Source organism: Drosophila kikkawai, chromosome 3R, assembly GCF_030179895.1.
Source record: "Drosophila kikkawai strain 14028-0561.14 chromosome 3R, DkikHiC1v2, whole genome shotgun sequence".
Lineage (NCBI taxonomy): Eukaryota > Metazoa > Arthropoda > Insecta > Diptera > Drosophilidae > Drosophila > Drosophila kikkawai.
In genome coordinates this window covers 6,093,245-6,114,484 of record NC_091731.1, presented here as the reverse complement: position 1 = coordinate 6,114,484, position 21,240 = coordinate 6,093,245, and the positions used below count along the sequence as shown (strand labels likewise).

Below are 21,240 nucleotides of genomic sequence, written 5' to 3'. Positions count from 1 at the left end.
TTTTTTTTTGCGTTGTAAAGGTGTATTATAGTATAAACTATAATAACGACCGTAATTAAACTCATTTTTTACAAAATTAAAAGAAATTTCGGCACTTTTTGCGAAAGAAAATTAAATACTGCTATTTCAGCGATCGGCTAAAAAGAGCTGCATATGTGAAAAAATATCAATAAAACATAAAAGTAGAGCAAATCTAACGGAATTTTTTCTCGATTCTTATCTTTATGTTCCATTTTACAAAAACAATGTGCAATAGATCAGCTTGCAAAAAGGAATATGTACAAAAAAACGTTTTGAAGTTGTTCCTCTGTCGCACTGCTATTTCAGTGAACACATCTGTATTTTGGATATTTTGGATTTGCTTTTTCATTTGGCCAAAAAAAATTCTTAAAAATCGGCTTTTTTTTATGTCCAGTTACTCAGATGTCCCCCCTTAATTTAATTTTTTTTGGGTAACAGGGTACCAGGAAAAATGAAACCACTATATTATACTTGCTCAGCTGGTTATATTTGTGTATTTGCTTTCAAATGACATACTTGTTCGTTTTTTTTTAAGTATTTTTAAGCATAAACATCTCGCTGACTTTTTTCCCAAGCAGCCATCGGGCCATGCTCTGGGCGGTACTTGACATTGCAACCATCTTGTTCAAGGCGGTTATCATCTCGGAGTTCCTCATAGCGCTCTCGGTCGTACTTTGTGAATCCCCACTTCTTGGAGACATAGATCTAAAAGAAAAATAAGGGGGTTGTAATGTTAAATCGGAGCTAAACGGGCACTTTTAAAAAAATATTGTTGGCAAAACTGCTAAATTTAGCTTAATAAATTAAATACCATATAAATTATAAACTGTATAGTTTTAAATATATTTATAGTTCTTTTGAAATAAAAAAATCGTTCATTTGTGGTGTATATCTGAACTGTCAAAAAAGTATCCGATATCAAAACTATATATCTATTAATAGGAATTGAAAAGGTGGAGGGTATGGTTAATTCGGTGTAAAACGGGGCACTTTTCAAAACATTTTTGTGTAATTAATATAGGGCATTTTAAAGAATTAAAACGAAACAAATTTAAAAAGTTAACAGTTAACAAGTTAACATTTGAAGTGCTTCTTAATTTTTTTTTTTTTTTTGCAGTTTCAATTTTTTTTAAATAAATAATAGGAAGAAAATATAAAAAGTTGTATATTTATGCTTACCATACAATCTTTCGTATACAATAAAATAAAAATAAAAGAAATATATTTTAGATTTAAATATCTGAAAACACACAAACCCAAGATTCATTTCAATTAACCTATACTTATAGAATTATACCAAATTTCTTTAAAAAAAATGAAAAAAAAAGCTTATATCTCAGACTATATGAAAATACGTTGAAAAACAACGAAGATGTAATTTTTTCAATTAAATTCCCGATCGTTCCTATGGCAGCTATAATATAATCGTCCGATTATCATAAAATTAAAACTGAAATTCTGAAATAATAAAAAATTAACTTATCTCAAAAATAAAAATATGTTGACAGCCAAGTTATATTTTTCTAACAATTTTTCGAACATTTGCATGACAGCTATATGATATAGTAGTCCGATCCGGCCCGTTCCGATATATATATGTATGTAGCAGTGAGAGTATTCAGAAGACTATATGCAAAGTTTCATTCAGATAGCTTTAAAACTGAGGGACTAGTTTGCGTAGAAACGGACTGACAGATGGACGGACAGGCAGACATGGCTAGATCGATTCGGCTGTTGATGCTGATCAAGAATAGAATATATATACTTTATAGGGTCGGAAATGTCTCCTTCACTGCGTTGCGAACTTCTGACTTCTGTATACCCTGCAAGGGTATACAAAAAAATTAAGTCGAATTTTTGCTACATTGCATCCGAATATTACTATTTATATTTGAGAATACTTCTTACTTTAACTATATACGATACTTTATTTTAATAACCGTTATTTATGTGGGTATTTTTCCAGGAACAGCTACCGCGGCCAAAACAGTACGACTGGTCTTAAATCGTTTTCAATATAGCCATATTAAGATGTGTTTTGATTGATTAGCATTGACAGAATCTATAAGAGTTCGAAAAGGCGCGATTTTTCATTATTTTGGTGAAACCGTTATAAAAAAAAAAAGGTAAAGTTTTGCTTTGATAAACACTTCTAAAACAGAGGCATTATGCTTCGAGTTTTGCTTTCTATTATCACTCGAAGAATGCAAGAGTTAAAATAAATTGATTGTTTTTCTAATTTGCCTAAACGTTAAAAAATAAAATTAAAAAATGCGGTGGAAAAAATGTTGCGTCTGTCAGGTATTAAAATCGATAGAATTAAAATCTTGAATCACTTTTCTCTAAAATCAATGCTTAAACTTGTGAAATGAAGTAAATTCTGTTAGGTCGCGTGCGAATGCCTCACATTTTTGCCATCTTGGAAACGAACAATTGTACAAAATCGATCTTAGCACCAATTATATTGCCAACCAAGAGCTACAAGATTCAACATTTTTTTTTACACACTTTTTTTCAGACGATCGCTTTCTATTTTCGAATGTAACGCAGCTTGTTTGTCGGAACTTACATTGTTTTAGTATCTTTTGTTGTACGTATCGAATAGATGATACCTAAATACGTTGCACAAAAAAATATATTATTTTTGTTTATTAACCTTAAAAATATAAAAGCGACAAACTCACCAAAATGCGGCACAAAAATTATTCCTACATTACTCTTTTCTTGCTTATATTTCTGAATGCAGCGGGTATTTTTCGTTTGGTTTTACTTGTATTTCTTTAGTTTCTGGAGACAATTGTACAAATTGAAGGTGGTGAAAGTCAAGATTTGTCACTAGATTTACGAAAATCTATGCTAAAATAATCTTTAGGAAACCGTAGCTATCTGGAAATCGGCAGAATTATTGGAAAATCACCTTCCACCATACGTAGTGTGATCAAAAAATACATAGACACAGGAGAATTAGCCGCAAATGACGGAAAAAGGTAAGGCCTAAAATTTTTACATCACGTGAGGAAGAAAAAGTTGTGTCCACAGCTCTTCAAAACACGAGAATAAGGTCTACTATTATTCGAAAGAATGTAGAGGGAGCGACACAAAAAAGGTTGCGCCCAAACCATCAGACACTACCTGCATAATGCCGGTGGCTTACATGGTAAAGTTGCTCGTCGAGACCCAAACATTTCTACATTTTTAGTGACGAATCCAATATAACATTTTTGGACTGATGCCCCAAAATATGGAAAAAAAAAAAAAAAAAGCTTGATCGCAACTATGAAGCATGGTGGCAGCAATGTAATGGTTTGGGGGTGTGTTGCTGCGGGTAGAGTTGAAAAATGGTATTTATTCAAGATAAAATGAATAAGATCATGTGCAAGGACATTTTAATCGAAAATTTAGATCCGAAGACATTTTTGTTTCAACAAGATAACGACCAAAAACACTATTCGTTGCAAGAATGGCTGATATACCAATGCAAGCTGCTTAAAACTCCTCCACAGTCACCAGATCTGAATCCTATACAAAATATATGAGACATTCTTGAAAAAAGAATAAGAAAACACATTTCTTCGAAAGGATCCTTAAAAACAGCGTTGCAAGCCGAATGGGATAAAATTACCTCTGTTATCAATGCTATGGGAGAACCTACTATGTAAATATTAAACACTTTTAGATAGGGGTATCCGGGTTTTGAAACTTAAAAAAATGCTTCTTTTTTTTAAACTTTTTTTTTATAATAGTACAAATTTTCAGGAATGTTGTCTTCTGACTTCTGATTTTGCACACTTCTTTTAGACATGTTTTTGTTGTCGTTGAACCAAGGTTTTTTACCTTCAATTACAACTCATTTTATAAGCCAAAAGATGGCCAAAATTTACGTAAAATATTACATTTTTTATTAAAAACGCTACAAAAAATTCAATGTATAAAAAAAAATTCTTTGTTCAAAGACAAGCCAGGCACATACACAAACAGAAAAGTTTAGGTTTTTTGATTTCAGATAAAAACTGGCAGAGATATTATGACTACCGCAAGGACACAGTTTTTGGTGGGGTTAAGTTCAAGCCTGCCTCAACGGCTCATTTTTTAATATTTTTTGTTTAAATTGTTACACAATTTAGTTTAAACATTATAAATTAATGTAAAATAAATGTAATTTGCAAAATAGTCGTAGGATCTTTAAAAAAAAACATCACGAAAATAGGCCTTTTTTGTGCTTCAAAACCCGGATACTCCCTTAAGGATTCTATTATGCGTCCGAATAATTCTTGTGCGGGAAATAAGTACTTTTTTGTTTAATTAAAGAAAATATGATATGTTTAAGTAGGAACTTCCTATAATTTCTTTTTGTTAAAACATATTGCTAAAACTGTTAAACTGTTACTATGAGATATTACATTTTGAATTACGTTACGTGGTTTTCAAGTTATTAATGGATAAACCAAGGGTGTCTGAATAAATTTTTGACTACATTTTCAGTTAGCACAAAGTTCAGTAAACTTGTATATAATACAGTATTTTTTCCAGATCTAACCCAATAAAGAGCATCCGGAATTTAGTTATACATTGAATTAATCTTTCTTTAAAATGATTTACATGTGTATGTACGTAATAAATGATAAAATGTAGAATTGGTCTAAAGTCATACAACTATTTTCAAGATTACTTACCTTCTGTCGACCAGGGAACTTGAACTTAGCACGACGTAAAGCTTCAACGACTTGAGCCTTGTACCGATCGCTAGAGCGGACCGACATAATAGGCTGTCCAATACGAACACGAGCCACAGTGCCCTGTGGCTTACCAAACGCACCCCTCATTCCAGTTTGGAGTCTGAAATAAAAATGAAAATTAGCGAAATGTGTATTATATAAATGTGTCAAGTAATATCATAAACGGATATTAATGAACGTAAGACTGATAATAAATTGTTAAATGCATACCTATCCGCTCCAGCACACGACAACATTTTGTTTATACGAATGACGTGGAATGGATGCAGGCGCATTCTAATGTGGAACTGATCCTTTCCGCAGTATTTTACCAAATACTTGTTGCAACAAATGCGACCAGCTTCTAAAGCCTCACTGCTTAGCTGCTCATATTCATCAGACACCAAATGAACGCAAAGTGGAAAATCTTCCACGGTAGCTTTCTTTCTTCCCAAGTCAAATATACGGATTTTTGGATCCGGGACACCGCGGCAGAACCGGGACTTAGGATAGGGCTTGTTTTTGCAATAACGGTAGCTAAAAAATAAAATGATTAAAATTTGCTTATAAAAACCTAGAATGCATTGAAAAAACTTACCATCTAGCAGGTCGGCGGCCCATTTCGAAACCTAGTGGTATAATAAATAAAATAAATAAATGTTATATTAAAAACCTAACATTAGAATGTTTTTAGCAATAAAGCAAACTAAAGACATTAAATCTTTAACAGATTTTTCAAGATTTGTAAGCTCGCATACCTCTTCCTACGCAGTACTATGAAAAAGAGAGAGAACTAAAACGGATACGGAAACGGTAGGCCCGATAGGCTTAGTATTGCTTCGATAGCTAAGGAAGTTTTTCATAATAACCTCTTCACACTCAGCGCGTTTGTTTGGAACGGATGGGAATTATCACAAATGCGAAACTCGAGTTCCCACAGAGCTTTGCATCTGAATCCGCATCCAATTACAGCTGATCGATCTAAAACATAAACTAAGAAAGCGAAGCGGCCGATGTGTGAGTAAAATAAATAGGTTATAAACTATTTAGAATGTTTAACAACAGCAAAACCCATGATTGCGTCAGATTTTATGAGCACTAAATTAAAATGAATTTTATGACGATTAATTTAAGTTTCTCTAATGATTTTTCTTTAACAAAAAGTAGAGTGTAGAGATGGTATAGGCATCCAAAAGCGATGAAATAAAGTAGAGGTAGGCGGTTTATATAAAATAGTAGCAATTGGGGACATTTTTGGCAAGAATATAGAAAAAAACACCAACAACTATTTTAGGCTGCTTGTTGCTTTGGCGCCACATATTAAATTTCATATTTTATTTGTTCCTTGCCAACTTTGTTAAGATTTTTGTAGTGCATGGTTAAATTTTCACTGTTAAGAAAATAAGAAAATTCGGAACGGTAAAACCTTATACAAATTTGACCATTCTCCACGAAAATGTAAATATAGATGGCGAGAAACATTTGAAAAATTGTCACTATTTAATATTAACCGCCTACCTATAATTTATTGTGTAGCTCATGTCAACCTATACCACCATTCATACTCTTAGGGGCATTTGCTCTTTGTTAGAGAAAAATCATTGCAGAAATTTAAATTCCTCGTCATCAATTCATTTTTTTTAGTCCGGATAATATCTGACGCAATCTGTGTTTTTTTCTGTTGTCGAAAAGCCTTAAAAGTTTGTAAACTATTCATTTTACTCCCACATCGGCTGCTTTAGACATCTATGTCTACGTTTAACATGTGCTGATAGATCAGCTGTAATCGAATATCAGAAGCAGATATAGTTCTGTGGTAACATGAGTTTCACATATGCGTAAATACCGAATATTTTACCCAGGCGCACTTAGTGGGAAGACAGTATAAGCATCGTTCATTCAAAAATGTTCTCAATTTGTTTTAAATTCAATACTAACGGCCTTTTTAGTAGTGTCTTTCCCCAGAGATCCATCTGCCTTCCACTATCCGTTCAACGAACCTTGTCGAAGTTTTTTGGTGCAACTGTATTAACTCACTTTAAAATAATAAAAATAACAAATTTGACTTATATTGTATAATTATTTTTTAGCTAAGGTGTTGACATATATCAATGCAACACACCAGTTGGATAGAGAAAGTTGATGGAACTCCGAACATTTTCACACAGATGTCCTGCGTGGGAAGAGAGTATTATGGTGTCTTCACTCAGAGCTCCATCTGCCATCCACCATCGGTCCATCTGTGGAACGGTTCATAAGCTTTACCCGTTCTGAAATAGTTCAGTTTGCTCTCCATCTGTTTTCTCACCAGAATGTGGTGAGTCATTCGATAGTTTTTCTGTGAAACTCTGAAATTTTATTGTTAGAAAACTATTGAGCATTCACTACGAAAATGGCGAGGCGAAGAACAGTTTAAATATGGAAGGCGTCAATACTACAACTATGACCAAAATACACAGAATTATTTCAGTCGTCAAGGGAATACCTAATTATAAAATAGAAACATTGATACATAAAACGCAAAATGAATAAATTTTTAATTCTATGATGAATACACTAGAGAAATTCTTTTTTTTTTTTTTTTTTGGCATAACATTAAACAAGATTTTATTAACGTTGATCAACCAACCTAATGGCTATAAAACGTTGGTTATAAATATGAACAAAACAATAACATGGCACTTAACAGAAACGGAAACAAATTAACAAATTTTTAATGACAAGTGGAAAAAGCTAGTTACTGCTTTAATACTCGCGAGGTATGTCTTCCTCTTGTCCAGAGAAATTCTATAACACATTAATTGATTTTCTAAAAATACAATATATCGATATAAATTTTCAAAATCGATTTAATTAAGAATGTTGTATATGTTGCAGTTCTCAGAAGAATTTGAATTCCATCTACGCTAATAGCGTCTTCCCACACACCGTCAAAGCGCATCCACCGTCTGTTGAACAAACGGTCCGTAAGGTTTTGCCGTTCCGAATTATCTCAAATGGACCGGAGTTAGAACGCATCTAATACTGTCTTCCCACACAGCGCATTTGTGAGGAATGGTTGGGATAATAAAAAATAAAGTGAAACTCGTGTTCCGACAGAGCTGCGTTAAAGCGCATCCGCATCCGAACAGCTGATCGATCAGCTGTGGCTCATGAAAACGTAAACAAAGACTGTCGAATTGGCAGTTGCAAATTTGAAATGGAGCATTTACCAACGATTTTGGCTGTTTTACAACCGCAAAAGCACAGATTGCGTCAGAATTTATCCGCACTAAATTTAAATGAATTAAATGACAAGGAATTTTAGTTTTTCTAATGATTTTTCTCTAACAAAGAGCAAATTCCCTGAAGACTGTCTATAGATGGTATAGGCCTCCAAAATCTTTAAAATAAGGTAGAGGTAGGCGGTTTATATTAATTAGTAACTAGTGGGGACATGTTGGGGCAAGAATATACAGAAAAACACCAACAACTCTTTTGGGCATGTTTGTAGCTTTCGCGCCACATTTTAAATTTCATTTTTCTATTGTTCCTCGCCAACATTGTTTACATTTTTTGTAGTGTTGGTCAAATTTTCACTGTTCAGAAGAAGAAATTAGAGTTGCACCGAAAAACTATAGCCTAATACTGTCTTCCCACACAGCGCATTTGTGAGGAACGTTTGGGATTTTAAAAAAAGTGGAACTCGTGTTCCCACACACCGTCAAAGCGCATTCACCATCCGAACAGCTGATCGATCAGCTGTGGCTCATAAAACCTTAAACAAAGACTGTCGAATTTACAGTTGCAAATTTGAAATGGAGCATTTAAGAACTATTTTAGCTGTTGTACAACCGCAAAAGCACAGATTGCGTCAGAATTTATCCGCACTAAATTTAAATCCTATCGCATTCGACGGCACGAGAGCGCGCTCTTGCTCACCCGCCCTACTCAATCCAGTTCCAACGTCTTGGAGCTCCCAATGCCGAACCCCACCACCACCGGCTTCGATGGAAGACGCACCAACAACAAGCAGAGCTGCAATTTCTGCAAACACAGCAAAAGCAACAAAAACAACTAAACCAACGACCAATATTGCAAAATCGGTGCCAACGGCCGCAGCGCCAAATACAGTGGTAACAAAAACCGTGAGCTCCGATAAGCAACAAGCGGTTCCGGCCATACAGACTGGCATGGATCGCTACATCCAAATTAAGCGTAAGCTTAGCCCACATAACACGGTTGGTAACAAACCTAAGATCAACCGTGTCACCAAAAGCTACGACCCAAACAACTCCAACAGATTTTCTCCGCTAGCAGCTGATGAGAATAACCAAGCAGAGCCGGAGCAGGAGACTCAAAAACAGCCAAAGCCCCAACCCAAAGCTCAAACGCCCTGGTCAACAAAATTGTTGCGCTGGTCGGGGACGGAAACTTTCATGTTGTTCCGCTTATTAAGGGGAACATTTGCGAAACAAAAATTCAAGCCAAAACAGAAGAATACTTCCGGGCTGTGTCTAAATACTTTGTCCTATACATCATATATATCCCCACAAGCGACCAGCTAACATTATCCACTTTCGCTGATGACACTGCGATCCTCAGCCGTTCCAGATGCCCAGTCCGTGCAACATCCCAGCTCGCCAACCACCTCAAGGTAGTCGAGAAGTGGCTAGCTGACTGGCGTATCAAAATAAATGAACAAAAGTGTAAGCACATAACGTTCACTCTCAACAGACAAACATGCCCCCCGCTCTACTTGAACAGCACACTGATCCCCGAAGTCAACGTGGTAACGTACCTGGGCGTCCACCTGGACAGACGCCTAACATGGCGAAGACATATTGAATGCAAGAAACTTCATCTAAAACTAAAAGCCAGCAGCCTCCACTGGCTCATAAACTCCTGATCGCTCGTGTCTGGACTACAAGGTCCTGCTCTACAACTCCACACTAAAGCCAATATGGACGTATGGCTCCCAGCTCTGGGGGAACGCGTGCAGCACCAATCTAGACATCATACAGCGCGCCCAATCAAAAATCCTGAGAACTATCACTGGGGCACCATGGTATATTCGCAATGAAAGCATCCACAGGGATCTCGGCATTCCTGCAGTTAAGAACGAAATAAAAAAACAAAAAGCGTCCTACAAGGAAAAACTCTCTGTCCATCCAAATCCTCTAGCACGGGACTTGATACGGGTTTCCAGAAGAAGACGTCTACTACGCAACGACCTTCCAACCCAGCCATAATTAGTCAGGGCAATTTACTCTGTACCAGTCTACATGACTGCTAGTTAGGTAGTATTGTAAGATTTGATACACTTATTGTTAGTCTCATAAATGAGAAGATTCAATAAATAAAAGCAAAGCATAAAAAAAAAAAAAAAATTAAATGAATTAAATGACAAGAAATTTTTATTTTTCTAATGAGTTTTCTCTAACAAAGAACAAATTCCCCGAAGACTGTCTATAGGTGGTATAGGCCTCCAAAATCTTTAAAATAAGGTAGAGGTAAGCGGTTTATATTAAATAGTAACATTTGGGATCATATTGGGGGAAGAATATACAGAAAAACACCAACAACTATTTTGGGCATGTTTGTAGCTTTGGCCCAAATTTTAAATTTCATTTTTCAATTGTTCCTCGCCAACATTGTTTACATTTTTCGTAGTGTTGGTCAAATTTTCACTGTTAAGAACAAGAAATCAAACAAAACAAATTTGTTCTTTGTTAGAGAAAAAACATTAGAGAAACTCAAATTCCTTGTCATATAAGTCATTTAAATTTAGTGCGGACAAAATCTGACGCAATCTGTGGTTTTGCTGTTGCTAAACAACCGAAAGAGTTGATAAACTATTCATTTTACTCCCACATCGGCTGCTTCAGCTATCTTTGTTAACGTTTTCTTGAGCCCCAGCTGATCGATTAGCTGCTATTGAATGCGGATGCACTTTATGTTGAAGATAAATGTTTCAAATTCAAAAATACCCACCAAGTCAGAGGGCGCTTTAAATACCATATCGATTGTGTCGAAGAGAGTAAATAAACAAGACTTTGATTTTCAAAAAATATCCTTTAGTTTGTTACGACCTGTTATTTCTCGATGGGGCAAGGCCGGCTAGCCAGTCGTCTCTCAGGTGGGATTTTCCTCATCTGCCCACAGGTCCCACCATATTACTCCAGCTGATCTGGAATCCGCAAAACTAAATAACAAAAAAAAACAAACAAAGAACGACAAGGTAAATAAACTATATATTTAAACAACAATTACGGCAGGACTAATTCAGCTCTCTCTCTCTCTCTCTCTCTCTCAGGTGTAGACTTGGGGCCTGGCTGGGATCGACCCGGACGCCCCTCCCTTCCAGAGATCAGGAACTTCATCTTCGGCAGATCTCGCCTTGGCAGGCGGACTTCGCCGGCCTACTCCTGGCTACGGGACTGGTCATCCTTTTCCCCCCCCCAATCGGAAACACTTAGCAATTCATCGTTATAATCAGGCCTGCTCCGGTAATCGAAAACGGCAATATTTATTCGTTTTCGTTTTTGAAAACGAGAATTGGTGCTCCGGTTTCCAAAAACGAAATTTTTTTTCGATTTGAAAAACGGGCACCTTTTTCTGGCTTTTTTTTATATAAAATCCGATCTTATTTACAAAAAGAAAAAAATAGGTTACTCAGTGGTCTACTGATGTTTATTCCACACCACCACAAGATCATTCTGGCAGGTAGTTATTTTATAAAAAATTTATTTCTGACCCCACCTCAGATTTGACAACAAAATTTTTGCCGTGTTTAACAAGTTTTCTCGTTTTGGCGATAGGTTGATAAATTCACCGCAAGAAGTTATCGCCAAGCTTTCCATATTGTTGGTGGAACGAAACAGCCAGTTAAAAATACTTATAAAATAGAAAAGAATACATTATTAACTTAAAAGGAGCGCCAAAATTGTTGTTTGTAAATAATGCTATTTAATTTGATTGCTTAAATGGTCAAAGTTGACCAAATAATTTTTTGTAAATAATGCTATTTAATTTGATTGCTTAAATGGTCAAAGTTGACCAAATAATTAATTGAGACCACTGGAATTAAAACTGTGAAAAATGTGGCAGCATCTTAAATGCCTAAATTAGCTTAACTCCATACATTTTTGCCTTTTCCCGGCTTCAAAATAAGCAATTGTAAATATAAAAGGCAGTTATTCATGTTGTTTGCTTTTTACGAAAAGAACATGTAACGGAACTGCATATTTTCCTGGGCAATGCCGGACTAGCTCAGTGGATGCCCAGGGGGGTACGAACCTATGCCCGCAGTCCGCACAATGAAACACCGATTAATCGGACGTCTCAAATAACACTCGTCACTAACAAAAAACACACCTCTAGCACAAAAATGTAAACAACAAAAATGACGACTTTTCGTGGAATGGAAATGGTGGCATTGATGGAGTCGCCACTACGCTCCCACCCAACCTGTGGTGCCTCCGGTGTGTCTTGGGGCACCACCCATCTCCGGCGGACCGGAGTCTAATCCAGGCGGCCTGACGGCCGGCCCATTTCCCCAGGTAAATACGTTTACTTCATTTTTATCTTAGTGTTTTAATTCGTTATAATTTTTCCGATTCTTATGGCTAACATTGGCAGGCATGAGTGAGTTCCAATGGGACTCATTCCCGGCGAAACGTTACCCTAGACCGGGATGCGTACGCGCCTAGACTGCGGCAGCGGAGAAGAAACGGCGGTCCGCTAGAGAAAATAGCCACATCCCCTTTTTTCCTGCTGGAGCTCCAAAAGAAATAATGGGGACGGGTAAGTATGCTTTCATCAAAATCCAACTTCTTCTACGCAGACTCCTTAATTGTGCAGAGCTTGTGTTGCACAAATCCCTGGCGCAAGTTAGGAGACGCGGAGAACAAGAACATTGTAACAATACGAGTAAGTTAAATAAATAAGCCTAACAAAAACAATATCATAATAAATAATTTAATCCTATTGTAGCAACTACAAGGCAGGATAGGCGGCTGGCGATGAGGCTTCGCTAGCATGCGCGGCCAGGAATGGCAGCAACTGATGGTGGCAGCGAGCCCGATGAAAATGGGGACGTACTGAGCCTACGCCACGTCGCAGCGGCGAGTATCATATCATTTGTGATATTAAAGGCTGCCAAAAGGAGGTTTTGGCAGATCAGCCCTGCCTTTACTGCTTGCTTTGCGATGCGGTCGTTCACGCTAAGTGTCTAGGCTTAACGGGTCGTATCGCTGACGCAATTTCTGCCAAAAATGGCTTGCGCTATTGTTGCCATGCCTGTCGTGAGGTGGAGAAGGATATGTTATCCTTCATGCGGCAAACCAAAAGCGGTTTTAGTGAACTTAGGGTCAATTTTCGCAAAACAAATGACCTGTTCACCGCGCTGGACGCTCAATTTAGCGGCATGAAGCTGCTAAGCGAGTCACCAAAGCGCAAAAAATCGGCTGCTGGTCGGCTGCAGTTTGGCGAACCCCAGCCGCCAAAGATTTGGCACACTCCCTCGGCACAGCCCCCGACACTGACGCCAACTCCAATGGTGTTGAGATCGGGAACGGCTAAAGATTCAGCATTCGAAGGAGCCGGGGCAGTAATGGCAGCAGATCCCTCAGTTGAGTCCGCTGCGGGGTCTCAATCTCTGACACCGCAGACTTAAAAAAAAATCTCAGCTATCCCAAAGGGCAAAATAGGGCTGAACCACTAGCAGAAGTCGGTAATGCTGCGTTACCAAAGACCATCACCGCTATTCCACCACTAAAAACAATATTTGTTTCTCGGCTTGCCCCTGATCTCGCATCGGAAGATGTACTAGCTCATATACTGAGCAAAACACAAGCCAAAAATGTGAATGTGGAAAAATTCAATTTCTCATATCCCAGAGATATCTCATCTTTCAAGATAAGTGTCTCCCGTGAGCTTTTTGACACAATTTGTTCTGGGGACTTCTGGCCCGAGCACGCTGTAGTTAAGGAGTTCGAGGTAAAAATAAAGAAAAAACGGCGTTCACGGCCGGCACAAACCACAGTGACAGCGGGCGTCACGGCAGTGCCAAAAAACTAAATACCTCTCTCCTACTTTCCTATCAGAACACTAGAGGCTTACGCAGCAAGCTCTTTAAATTGTATTCTGATAGTTTTTCGTTTGCATCCCAGGTGATTGTGTTTACCTAAACCTGGTTAAAGCCGGAGATTCTCAGCTCCGAAATTTTTCCGGGTAAGTACACAACTTATAGATTGGACCGTCTTTCCCAGCGAGGTGGTGGAGTTTTAATTGCCGTTGACTGCACCCTTAGTTCCGAACTGGTTCAAATTGACGATCTCACAGGTATTGAATTTATCTGTGTAAAACTATCATTTCCAGGTAGTTTTATCTATATAACCTGTTCTTACGTTCCTCCATCTGCTGAAGAGCCTATTTATTGGAAACACCTTTCGGCAATTCAGGCCGTTTCCAACATGCTTTCGGATAGAGACCAACTAATAACTCTAGGAGACTTCAATATACCTGGAGCTCGTTGGTCCTCAGATGGTACGTCCAATGTCCTCCAAACTGCGGCACAGCATGACCTGATAGATGGCTTGCTTGACATTTCTTTGTCCCAAGTTAACCATGTCTTAAATTCTTTAAATCGCTTACTAGATCTGTGTTTCGTCTCTGATCCTGTACACCTACAACTTAACAAGAGGTGATCCATTAACGCTTCCTGAAGACCTTTACCATCCTACTCTTGAAGTGACCATCGATTTGGGGACTGTCGTAAAGACCAAACCTGATCTGAGTCGCTCAGCTTCTAAAGTTCGCTGCTTTCGTAAGGCAAATTTTCAAAGGCTAGATATCTTGATTTCCAAATTTAATTGGTCTGAACTTTACAGATGCACTGACATGGCGTCCGCCGTGGATATTTTTTACAGTGCCATGAATGCGTTCCTTGCATCGTGTGTTCCGTTAGCCTATCCGTCGGTTTCTAGTAAACCACCTTGGTTCACCAAAGAGCTGACACGCCTAAAAAACGTTAAGTCTAGGCTTTATAATCGCTATAAACGCACCGGATCTCTCACTGTTCATTCAAGATATCTTAGTGCTCGGTCGGATTTCACCGTGCTTAACGCGCAGTGTTATAAAAGTTATTTAACTCGTTGTAGGGTTCAGTTCACGCAGGACCCGAAACAGTTTTATAACTTCGTTAACACTAAGCGAAAACCCAATCTACATCCTTCATCGCTTTCGTTCAAGAACGCTACAGCAAACTCTGATCAGGCCATCGCCGATCTCTTTGCCGACTTTTTCAAAACTAGGTATTGTTCCTCAAATACCTTAGATCAGACTTACTCTTTTGATTTGCCCAGGGCGAACCTAATTTTCAGTCCTATTTTAACCGAAAGCTCCCTTAGTTCGGATCTTCATCGTGTAAAACCAGTTTACACACCGGGTCCCGATGGAATACCAGGCTGCGTGGTCAGGTATTGTGCCGGAGCTCTGTGCAATCCCCTTCTGAAATTGTTTACCTTATCTTTAGAAACCTCAGAATTTCCCCTTATTTGGAAGGAATCATTTATCATTCCTCTCCACAAAAAAGGTAGCAAATCGGACGCCAGAAACTATAGAGGAATCTCTAAGTTGTCGGCAATTCCAAAACTTTTCGAGGGTGTAATTACTCCCCATTTGCAGCATTTATGCAGATCCGTAATTTCTCCATGTCAACATGGTTTTATGAGGCGAAGATCGACCACTACAAATCTCCTGGAACTCACCTCTTTCGTTATTAGAGGTTTCCAACATAACTTTCAAACCGACGTGATTTACACAGACTTCAGTAAAGCTTTTGACTCGGTTAATCACTCTCTTCTTGTAAGGAAGTTTGACTTAATCGGGTTCCCTCTCGATCTTCTTAAATGGATTTTGAGCTATTTGAGTGAAAGAACTCAAAAGGTTCTGTTTAAAAATGCTCCATCCAAATTCCTCAGAGTCACTTCTGGCGTCCCACAGGGTAGCCACCTCGGCCCGCTGGTATTTACATTGTTTATCAATGACCTCCCGCTGGTTCTAACGAATTCTAGAGTACTTATGTACGCTGATGATGTTAAGCTATGTTTGCAGTATAAGGAAAGCTCTTGCCAGTCAGACCTGCAATCGGATCTTAATAACTTTCAAGCATGGTGTCGTGCTAATTTATTACATCTCAATAGCTCTAAATGCAAGCTGATGACATTTTCACGTGTCACTCCCCAGTTTGCCACTAATACGCTAAATGATTGCGCTCTTGATAGAATATCTCTTGTTGATGATTTAGGCATTCGCTTAGACCCTAAACTTTCGTTCTCTGAACATATTTCGTGCATGGTTAATAAAGCCAAAGGCGTGCTCGGTTTTATTAAGAGGTGGTCGAAGGAATTCGATTCCCCTTATATAACGAAGACCCTTTTTACTTCGTTAGTTCACCCTATATTGGAGTATGGTTCATGCGTCTGGAGTCCTCAATTCGGAATCTATATTAACCGTAATGAATCTGTACAAAAGAACTTTTTACTTTTCGCCCTCCGTGGCCTACCTTGGGATGCTGATTAGAGGCTACCGTCGTATTCAAGTAGACTCCTATTAATTAGCTTACCCTCCCTAGCTAACCGTAGAACGATGCTTGGTGTCGTATTTCTTAACAACTTAATAAACGGTGATGTTGAAAGCCCCTATCTCTTAGAGCAGCTCAATTTCCACGTTCCTCGACTAACATCTAGAACCCTTATCCCTTTAGTAGTAAATCACTGTAGGCAGGAGTTTAGGGTTTTGTGTACGGATTACAACCGCCTCTCTGACATTATTATTCGTAGTGATAGCCCTTCCGTACTAAAAACTTGAATACTTGTTGAGTTAGCTCGTAATGTATCACGTTAGTCTAATTTTGAATGCGTTCTTATTTATTTATCGTAGTTATTATTTATTTACATTATATTATTTTTTTAATATTTATTTTGCGTGCGTTTTTATTTATTTATCGTAGTTATTAGTTTGTTACATCATATTATATTTTTTTTATATTTATTTTGCATGCGTTTTTACTTATTTATATATTTTAATATATTATATTTATTTTCTTATTAAATTTTATTTTTGTACTCTCGTAACTTTTTCATCGTTCTTCTCTTCCTTCATTCACCGCGTCTATCTAGTTCGCGATTCGTGCCGTACGTCACGCGGCTGCGCCCCTCGGTCGGTTGGGCGGGAGGTGGAAGCGAGACCACGCGCGAAAAAAAAAAAAAATTACCAGCGGAGCGAATAAATGCACTATCTGTATAAAACCTGCCGGTTCCAGACGGCGTTTCACGGAACGGACTCACCGGGTTCCAGGTTGGCCATGTGGATGGCTCAGGTAACGGCTGCTTAGAGGCTCGTTGAAAATTTTCAATCGCTCTTCTCCAGAAATCTCCGCCCAGTAACGGCGGCGGGTTAGCTTCACGCACAATCTCCGAATAAAGGATGCCGTTGCCAGCGATTCTTACACGGCCACGCTGAAATTACACATCCATTAAATAAAATTTTTTTCTTCACTTTCACCACTTGCACCCACGTTCTTGAGTTGATTCCTATTTTTCAGGAAATAAGCTGCGTTTATCTCGACCTCCCGTTGCTACTGCCGACTTCCATGCTGCCTATCCCTCCCTATATAGCCTTCGGCCTGTCACCCGAGTTCGGACTTAGGAACCGTTCTTTCCTCAGTGTAACGGCCGAGGCCAAGGGTAAAAACCCTTTCTCTTAAATCCCTTAACCTAAGCCCGTTACCTATTCCCGGTTCGCTCATTCAAATTCTTGCCCTAGGGGAGAGGTAGTGTGTGTAGTCGCCGGCCACGGATGCGCCGCGGCGGTGCTCCCCCGATGAACGCGTGGTGTGGGGGTTGTGGCAGGGCCCCCTACAAAATCGGATGCGGAGCGGCCGCGTGAAGCGGCTGAGATTGCTCACCTGCGACGTCACCCCCGTGGTGTCCATGGATGATCCAGGGAGTCCGATCTTCCAAACCGTAGATCTGGGCCAGCGGTGAGAGCGGTGAGAATATTTCCCGCGACAACCTTCATGGTTGTTGTTGCCTCCGTTCGCGAACTTCTCTCTCGTGGTAAATGTGGCTGCCCCCGCAGCATATGCCAGTCACGTCAGCAGTTGGCGAGATCAGCTGTGACCGAGTGTTGAGAACCTTCGAATATTGCACAGGTCTGGCAATATTCCGCCGCCACCAGGTGGCGCTGGGCCAACCGACCGGCAGGTGGCGCTATCGTGCCAGCTGTCGCGCAGACAAAAGCTACCTGCTACGACGTGCATATGCGATCTGCAAATGCAAAATGTAGCTCAGCTTTCAGGGCTGCTGCTCTTTATCCTTGGCAGGAGGTAGTGGAAAACGGGTGAAACCCAAACCCAAGGCTCGCACAGAGGAAAATTAAGGTGGTAAAGGTCATGGAGCAGACCAATAGCCAACCCCTATGCGGTACACCTTTTTAAACGGGGCTCTGGCGACCGAGCAGGAGCGTTAAAAGTTCCACCTGCTTAGTCACGGGGAAACCCCTGGCCACGAGAGACCTCGCAAGTGCACATGCCACCCCTCCCCTCCCCTCCACGTAGCGTCTGTCCCACAATGGGCGGCTACGTGATCTGCGTCTATGCCATAGTGGCCGGCAGATAATCAAGCCTGGCAGCAGGCCCCAGCTGCACCCAAAAATCCAGGTAGCGTCTGACCCAAAGTGGGCGGCTATCTGGTCTGCGTCTGAGCCATAGTGGCCGGCAGCTCCAACACCTGGCAGAAGGTATAAAATGCAGCCTAGCATTGGGCGACAATGCACCTATTTGGAATGCCAGAGAATAACTCAAATACTCCAGGTGGCAGTCACAATAGTGGAAATCCACCCGTGGGAATTCCCACGGTTAGGGCAAGGATTCTGGAGGCCCTACCTAACACTCCAACACACCCTGTCGTGGCGGTGGCTGACTTGGCCGCCACGCTAGGTAATGCACCAAGCGAGAAGGAAGAGAAGAGCAAGGGAGACGCTGCGGCTTTTAGGAAGAGCAGCCTGATGGCTCGATCCCCACCCCTCGTGCCATCCCCGGCGCCGGAGAGGAGTGCGGTCGGCGATCCCACCGACTCGGTCAAGAGGGGCAGAGACCCGGCCAGCCCGACAAGCGGGTCAAAGGGTAGGCTTCCAAAGAGAAGCAAAGCCGCCAAGGAGGAGGCCGTCGTCGAGGTTGAGCAGGAGATGACGCTCACTCGCAACGAGTGCGTCACCAAGCTGGGAAAGCTGCTGGACGAACTCCACAGTCTGGTGCACGAGAAGCAGGTGCGCCATATTAACATCGCAATGAAGGCGATGATAGCAGAGATGCGGAAGCTCAAAACCGGCATCGAGCAGTCGGCAGTGGAGACAGAGAGAACGAGCGAGCCGGAGAGCGTATGCTGCAGATGCTCCCAGATTCTACCAGCTGGGAAGCCGGTAGAAAGAAAGGCACAACAGACGGCGGTAGTCCAAAGGAAAGACCGGGCAGTCCAGACTGACCCGTGGAGAAGGGTCAGCCAACAAGACGGCATAGCCGGGGCTAGTGACGTCCCCAGGACATCGTGACGTAGCCCAGGCCACAGCCCCCGCAGCGCCGAGAAGCGGTGACAAAAAGAACGGCCTGATGCCCCAGCAATGCCTCGGGTACCGGAGCATCGGCATGGAAGTGCAGTAAGGCCACCTGAACCCGAGCCTGTGACTGCCGGGACTTCGTGGAGCACAGTGGCTAGAAAGAGGAAACAGACTCGCAGAGCACGCCCAGACGCGGTGGTAGTGGAAGCTCCAGGGAAGTGCTAGAGCGAGATCCTGGCCCTGGTCACGAGAAGGGAGGCCAGACAGCTGACCGATCTCGGAGGGGCTAGGGCGAATCTACTCCTCGAGGTAGACAGAGGGAGCACAGAGAGCGCTGAGTCCATGAGGGACAGCATCTCCAGGGTCCTGGGCGACGCTGCGGAAGTGCGAGCCCTGACGGAGGAGTCGAAGGTCTGCGTCTTCGAGATACGTAACCTCGACGCGATCACGACGGATAGGAAGATTCGTACCGCCCTCGCTGAGCAATAGCAGCTAAGCGGAGCAGCGAGGATACGAAGCCTCCGCCCCGGGTACGGGGAATCTAAAACGGCGGTCTTCAGCCTGCCATGCTCGATGGCAAAGGAAGTCAGACGGCGCGGCGAGGTCCGCATAGGTTGGACCAGGTGTAGCTGCTTCAGATGCCTGGAGCGTGGGCACATCGCCATCAGGTGTAAGAGCCCGGTGGACAAGAGCGGCTGCTGCATCAAGTGCGGCGAAGCAGGCCACAAGGCCGTTGCCTGCAAAAAGGAGCTAGCGAGTTCCGGAGAGGCAAACTTTCGACCCGGCAGCAAAAGCAGTCAGGCCGGTAGTGGCGGTACCGGTATTCCAAAGACCGTATGCAGTTAATTCAGCTCAACCTGAATCACTTCAGAGCGGCGCAGGACCTGCTGACGCAGACAGATCGCGCGAGGTAGCGGCGGATGTGGCCATACTCAGCGAGCCATACAGGGTAAGCGTGAGAGGAGAGTGGGACAAGGACCGCTCTGGCAAGGCGGCTCTTTGGCTCTGCTGAGACAGGCGACTACGGATGTCCAAAATCCTGGCAGCAGACGGATTCGTGCGGGCGGAAGTTGGCGGCTACTGCATCTATAGCTGCTACTTGGCGCCTAGTCTCCCACTAGAGGTGTTCAGTAGGATCCTGGACGACCTAAGCGCCGATCTTCGTGGGAGGCCCAAAGTTATAGTCAGAGGAGACTTCCACGCCTAGGCCCAGGAATGGGGATCTGTCTCGACCAACGCCAGAATGACGTATATACCAGGAGCGATCACGAGGCGATCCTATGCTCAGTGGGAGTATCCGCCGAAGATACACGCTCAGCACCGCGGCCCAGCAAAGCCTACCGGCCAGACACGCTGCGCACGCAGGCTTTCGCAAACGTGTTGGACGGCATGGCGGCCGAAGTGACGGGTGTAGCCAACGAGATAGCGAACCGCATCGCAACAACCCTGGAGCACGCCTGTGACCAGAGCATGCGACAGAGAGGCTCGTTCCAGAGGAACCATAGGACAGAGTTCTGGTGGAGCGATGTGATCGCTGACCTCAGGAGCACCTGCCTTCGAGCCCGGAGGCAGCTGACCCGTGCGCGCGGCACCTCACGAGTCGCAGAGCTTAGCGAGGCCTACAGGACGGAGAGGAAGGCCCTCAAGACGGCCATAAAGGACGCTAAGAGGAATCGTTTCCTGCAACTCTGCGACCAGGCGGAGGACGACCCCTGGGGCGGAGCGTATAGGATGGTAGTCAAAGGGCTGAGAGCCGGCAGTATAGCTCCATCGGACCCCGAAGCCTTGGACGGCATCGTGCGGGCGCTTTTCCCGACAGGATCTCCGGTGACCATGAAGCCCAGTGCGGAGCGTCTTCTAAACGACGCCTGCGAAGTCTCGGAAGCGGAGGTGATCCAGATGG

The 21,240-nt window shown here is 41.9% G+C and overlaps 2 protein-coding genes across 2 annotated transcripts; one reads left to right on the top strand and one right to left on the bottom strand.

The window, feature by feature from the left end:
- Positions 1 to 486: 486 nt before the first annotated feature.
- RpL10 (ribosomal protein L10) lies at positions 487 to 5,562 on the bottom strand. Its single transcript, XM_017173860.3, has 5 exons — positions 5,495 to 5,562; positions 5,335 to 5,365; positions 4,968 to 5,273; positions 4,695 to 4,857; positions 487 to 726 (listed from the first exon to the last, which is right to left on the bottom strand). Exons 2-5 carry the CDS (start codon positions 5,355 to 5,357, stop codon positions 562 to 564), a joined length of 657 nt encoding a protein of 218 aa, XP_017029349.1. The 5' UTR covers positions 5,358 to 5,365; positions 5,495 to 5,562; the 3' UTR covers positions 487 to 561.
- A 14,348-nt stretch (positions 5,563 to 19,910) lies between these two features.
- On the top strand, positions 19,911 to 20,349 carry LOC121502098 (uncharacterized). The gene is made up of 2 exons (XM_041774890.1): positions 19,911 to 20,171; positions 20,209 to 20,349. The coding sequence occupies exons 1-2, from the start codon at positions 19,911 to 19,913 to the stop codon at positions 20,347 to 20,349; spliced, it is 402 nt and encodes a 133-aa protein (XP_041630824.1).
- Positions 20,350 to 21,240: the final 891 nt, after the last annotated feature.

Coding starts and splice junctions, on each gene's coding strand:
- RpL10 (XM_017173860.3), bottom strand. CDS start 5,357: ATGGGCCGCCGACCTGCTAGATG. Junction 5,274..5,334: donor GGCCGCCGACCTGCTAGATG/GTAAGTTTTTTC, acceptor TTTATTTTTTAG/CTACCGTTATTGCAAAAACA. Junction 727..4,694: donor AGTTCCCTGGTCGACAGAAG/GTAAGTAATCTT, acceptor TTTTTCTTTTAG/ATCTATGTCTCCAAGAAGTG.
- LOC121502098 (XM_041774890.1), top strand. CDS start 19,911: ATGGCAAAGGAAGTCAGACGGCGCGGCGAGGTCCGCATAGGTTGGACC. Junction 20,172..20,208: donor GTACCGGTATTCCAAAGACC/GTATGCAGTTAA, acceptor GAATCACTTCAG/AGCGGCGCAGGACCTGCTGA.